The sequence below is a fragment of the Arachis hypogaea genome, chromosome 3, assembly GCF_003086295.3.
Source record: "Arachis hypogaea cultivar Tifrunner chromosome 3, arahy.Tifrunner.gnm2.J5K5, whole genome shotgun sequence".
In the NCBI taxonomy this organism is placed as follows: domain Eukaryota; kingdom Viridiplantae; phylum Streptophyta; class Magnoliopsida; order Fabales; family Fabaceae; genus Arachis; species Arachis hypogaea.
Genome location: NC_092038.1, coordinates 84,299,080 through 84,304,679, shown reverse-complemented (window position 1 = coordinate 84,304,679; position 5,600 = coordinate 84,299,080). Strand labels below are relative to the sequence as shown.

The following is a 5,600-nucleotide window of genomic DNA, read 5'->3' as shown; positions in this document are numbered from 1 at the left end:
AATAATTTATCCTTCCAATTCTATTAGAAAAAGAGAGACATTTTTAATTCTTGCTTAACATTTATAACAAAAAAACTGATGCGAAATTATATTTTATAACAAGTGAATTATAAATTAAAAATTAATAGAAGTATTTTGCGAAAATATGCTCTAATAAATTATTTAATTTTTACTTACTATTTATAACACAAAAATTTAATATGGAATTGATTTTTTTTAATGAGAAGTGAATAGTACATAAAATTTAATTGAATTTTTTTATTGGAGATGCCTCTAACAAACCAAAAAAGAGTTATAGGCTGTAGGCCTCTAATAAACCAAAAAATAGTTCTGGCCTGGCGTGCCAAGTGAAAGTGTTGAAGCAGGGTTTCTTTGTAGAAGGCTAGCAACTCCAATCGCAACACATCCATAGAAACAAATGGAAACACTCAAGCTTCAATGTGTCAACATGGACACACCAGCTTATCATTAGACCTGGGCATAATAAGAACCCCATTATGGGTTCAGTAATTACTCAGTACATTAGCCACTCAATACTTCCTCTAAACTTCATTATCATACAACAAATTCCTAGAATAAAAATAAAACCAAGAATCGCCAGGTCAAAATGTTGAGTATAGTAGATTCTCACATAGCAAAATCCTTCTAAGTTCTCATCGTTTATGACTAAGACCAACATAATCTTTCGGTCCATATGGTTCAAACAACTCCGCAAAAAGACTCTTTTTTCTTTTGTGGTTACACCCAATGTCTTTACACAATTGATCATTATACCAAATGCCACAATTTGCAATGCACGATTTCCAATAATATTCACCAGCATGTAGTTTCATATTGTCATCCCACACCTTGACATCCTTTTCCATTTCAGTTATGGTTGGAAGCTCAATGTTTCCATCCAGAAAATGTGCTAGCCACTGGCACCTCATTTCAGAGGAATATAGATTTGATAGGCTCTCAGCATATCCTATTATTGCCAATTGAGGAATTCGAGGGTGAATTATCTGCCTGAAAGTAACACATCAGAGAATTATTTATATAATCTATCATTGTTAGTTCATCATACGGTTAGTGACAGTTATTGTCAGTGTGAGTTTCTGTGCGGGCAAATCAATTATGAGTCTATTTTTGGAGTTAGTTGTATGTATTAACTCTCTGTATATAAACTAGTTTTAGCCTTTTTAATAAAAGAGAACCACTTCATTTTTTCATGATTCAATTCTCTAATTTCTAAATCCTTAATAATTTTTAAAATCATGTGTGTTTGTTCATAAAATACTGATTTAGTAATACAAAAAATGTTCATATTTCACTTTATACACATTCAACTGACAAGAAAATTAATCAAAATTATTTTGTTAGAAAGAAAATCTACTATATTGATGAGAAAACAAATTATTTGAAATACAATGAATAAATAAATAACTGAAATAACTTTTTTCTTTTGGAAGAAGCAACTAAAACAATTTACAAATTCTAAATAAACATATTAAAGCCTTTTCCAAAAATAAAAGGCCCATTTTACAATGGAGCTAATAGTTACCTGTAGAGGGGAAGAGATGAAGACTTTGAGCCAATGATGTATTTTTGGAACACATGTGATTTGAATATGCTTTGGAGTTTTTCATCACCTTTGTAACCTGTAGCAAGAATTACTATATCAGTTTCTAGTGGCTTGGCTTCTCCATTAATGAGTAAACCTTCTTTGCAAAATCCAAAGCTTTGTGATTTCTTTATGAGAATGGATCCTTCTTTTAATTTGTCATAAAAGTTCTCAGCAAGCACCCCAATACGACACGAAGAGATTCCTTGAAGAATGCTGTAACTCGGCACCAATCCATACTTCTTCATTGGAAGCCTCCATCTCAGATATGATTCGGCCACTTTCGCCACTCCCCACCTCTAAAAAACTTAATAAATTAACTGGAACCATCAACATAATAATTGTTTTTCTTCTCTTCGTAGGCATAGTTTTGTCAGGTATTGATTTGACAATCAAAATTAAAACGCTCAAAATTCAGCTCTAAAAAAATATAAATATTATGTGTATTTGCCACAGCTTTCAAGAGAATGTTACCAATGGTGAAAGCAGAGTTGCCACAAGGCTAAGTAGGAAAGACTCTCCAGGCTTGTGAACTAAAAGCTCAGCAAAACGATTTGCATAAAAATATTCGATATCAATTCCCAAAATGTTGAGTTCTGGGAAAAACCAGTGAGCAGATCTTTGGATCATTGTGCAAGGATACTTGACTCCTAATTGATGACATGAAAGAGACATCAGAGACAAGATTTGTAATTTGTAGTGCCTAAAGATATAATTTCATCCAAATCTATGTTAGATGTATATCAAAAATCGGTCATCAAATCAGTCACTTATATAAAGTATATATTAAAATACAAAATATATATTAAAAATAAAATAAACAATCATGAATTCATATACAAACATATAATGACTGATTTAATAACTAATTTCTTATGTACGCATAGCATTTTTGTTCTGGATATGTTTAGTCTAGGAATAAAAATAGGGTGAAAACATCTATAAAAGAGTTTGATTGGTATACTTACACCAGGATATCATTCATAAAAAATTTCACCTTATTATTATTACTTGAACTAAACATGACAGAAAAGTGAAGTTTTTCACTTTTAGATGTGGTGAGAAAATATGAACAACAAAACAAACATATTCTAACCATTTGCATGTGCGCATTCAGTTGCAATATCAATAGCAGATTTCTGTGAACCAATTACTGCAACTCTCTTATCTTTAATCAACTCAGCAGCAATCTTATTGTCTAAAGCAGAGTAGTCCATTGAATGCAAAACCTTGCCTTTGAAAACTTCTGGGCCTTGTCCAGGAGGGAATAGGGGAATGTTAGGTACACCACTATATTTCCCAATGCAGAGAATAACAAACTCAGCCTCATACACCTGCTCAATTAAATCTTTAGCTTTTATGTATTGTATATTACAAGAATGAAGAATCCATTGCGCATAATGTAGGCGTATACTCTGCTACAAAACTTTTTTTATTCAAGAATTTAATTTCAGTCGAACTTGCAAATCATTAGACAAATACAGAAAACAATGTATACTTCCACAAACTAAACGTGGTATTAGATTTCACCTGCATAGACACATATATTATTATATTATGAAGTTCAGTTACACTCTATTTCTTGATAATTAATAAAATTCACGTCAATTCTTCTTTATTTCTTACATTACATATTGACTTTCTTTTTAACCTAAAATCATAACTATCGTTCTATTCAAAGTCCAAATTAAAACAATTATATTCGAATATTTTAAAATTTCATAAAGGCGTGACTCTCTCCAGACTGATTATTCTAAACTTATAATTTTAATCCAAAATTACAAGTTAAATAAGAGAAATATCTGCTACTAGAACCATTCATATTATTAGTTAAATTAATCTTTCCTAAAGTTTTGACAATAGTACACTCAATTTTTTTGTAATTTTAAAATATAATTCTAAACACCACCTCCTTGAATATAACACTAACTTCACTTAAAAGGGGAGGGGGGGGGGGTTTAGGAAAGCTTTGTGTCAATTAGACAAAAAGAGACCTTAGGATGAATTTCACCAAACACTTGAAGGGAATATAGTGCTATTTGCACTTACTTGGAATAAAATGAAAAATGCAGAACTGTTAGCACGGTGCTGAATCAGTGTGCTTCATGAACAAAATATTTATATCAAAGTTAGGGTTCCTAAGATAAAAAATCTGACCAAACTCTACAAATTATATACGCATACCTTTCTGGAGAAGTTCTTGGTATGTTGCACTGTAATATGCCATGTTCCTTTAGAGGAAAAGGGCTTACCATTACCACCCCATAATTCCCATGTCTCCATTTCTTCACTGGACTCTCCTACATACTCTACATCTATGACCTTTGAATTGAACCTAATGTATGAAAAGAGAGAAAAATGTTGAGCAAAAGAATTAAGATAATGTAACACTTGCTGGCTACTTGGGTTCTCTTCTTTCACAGAAGAATGCCATGGAAAATCAGAGAATTGATAGGTTAATTTTTTGTTTTGGAGCTTTGTGGATTCTATAGTTTGCCTCCATAGGCCTCCAACCCCTTCCTCAGCTTCAAAGACAACTGGATTAAACCCTTTTTCAAGAGTGTATTTGCAGGCAAGAAGGCCACTCGTTCCTGCTCCAATAATTGCCACTCTTCTTTCCATATTCAACTATGGAAAATTTAGCTATTTTTCTGTATATTTATGTTCTGAAAAAGATCTTGCCAGTATTTGGGTTCTGTATATTTATGTTCTGAAAATGCGTTAGGCCTAAGTATCTTGTAACACAGTTATTTTATCTTTTGATTTATAGATTATAGATTTTATCCCCCATATCAAACACGGTCAAAGAAGTAATTAAAAGGTATGATCCACCGACAGTTACACAAATATGGGATACGACACAATACGATACGATACGGATACGGATTTGACAGGTAAATTTTAAAATTTTATAAGACAGGTAGATACGTATATATATAAAATATAAAGTATTTTTTAGATAAATCATAATTATATTTTGATATTTTATTGATATTAAAATATAAATTAATTTTTAATTATTTTTAATATTTTATTTGAATTATATCAAATATTTAAAATATTTTTTTATTTTAATAAATAATAATATATATTACATCTAAATTTATTTTAAAACTATATTTAAAGAATAAAACTAAACATACTGATACGTAATAGTATTTAATTATATCAAAGCGTATTTAGAGAATAATTTTTTATTTTTTATTATACACAGTTAAATATAACAAACACATATGTCAATAAATATGGTATTCAAAATTTGTTTGATAAGCAAACACAATAATTCAAGAAAGTATATGTGTTTCATATAGATTAAAAGTTAAATCAAATATAATAAAATAATAACAGCGAAGTCAATCATATACTGCGAGTCTGCTAATGGAATCAGGAAAGGAAAACATTCATACCAAAAAATGAATTAAAATTTATAAGAAACGTGGTTATTATGTCAACAAAAAACTAAACAAGTAGCGGCGTAAGCAAATTAAAGTAATAATAATAATAAAGTTGGGTTTCAACGATAAATGCTTTGAAGATTAATTGACATTCTATCTTTTAATTTTGTTTTGGATCATGGCACACTAATTTCTTTAATAATGACAATTCAATGAATAAGTATAAAAAAATTAACTTTTTATTGAATAATTTTAGAAGATTAGTAGAATTTATATTTTTGGCTAATAATTAATCAATAATATTTAAAAATGTTAACTAAAAATTTATTGTTAGACTGTTAGTAAAAATATTAGACTAATAACTAAAAATAATAATTAATAAAAAATAAAATGATTGGTCCTTAAATTTTTATTATTCTTTAAATTATTAGTTAATTTTTTTATTGTAAAATTATTTTTCTCATAATTATATTTTAATGAATACGGATTTAGAATTAGGTTTTGAAATTTAAAATTTAAAATTTTGTAACAAAAATGAATTTTTAAAAATGACTAAAATTGTTAAGTTGGATTTCTAATTAAAATATATATGATGTGGAGAA

The 5,600-nt window shown here is 29.1% G+C and overlaps 1 protein-coding gene across 2 annotated transcripts; it reads right to left on the bottom strand.

The window, feature by feature from the left end:
* Positions 1-409: 409 nt before the first annotated feature.
* LOC112790567 (probable flavin-containing monooxygenase 1) lies at positions 410-4,393 on the bottom strand. 2 transcript variants are annotated; one of them, XM_072233154.1, is made up of 6 exons: positions 3,788-4,341; positions 3,653-3,704; positions 2,700-2,937; positions 2,078-2,253; positions 1,544-1,902; positions 410-1,008 (listed from the first exon to the last, which is right to left on the bottom strand). In XM_072233154.1, exons 1-6 carry the CDS (start codon positions 3,856-3,858, stop codon positions 654-656), a joined length of 1,251 nt encoding a protein of 416 aa, XP_072089255.1. In that variant the 5' UTR covers positions 3,859-4,341; the 3' UTR covers positions 410-653. The 2 variants fall into 2 exon arrangements, with proteins under 2 accessions (XP_072089255.1, XP_025688804.1); XM_025833019.3 differs by lacking the exon at positions 3,653-3,704 and having other exon boundaries at positions 3,788-4,393.
* Positions 4,394-5,600: the final 1,207 nt, after the last annotated feature.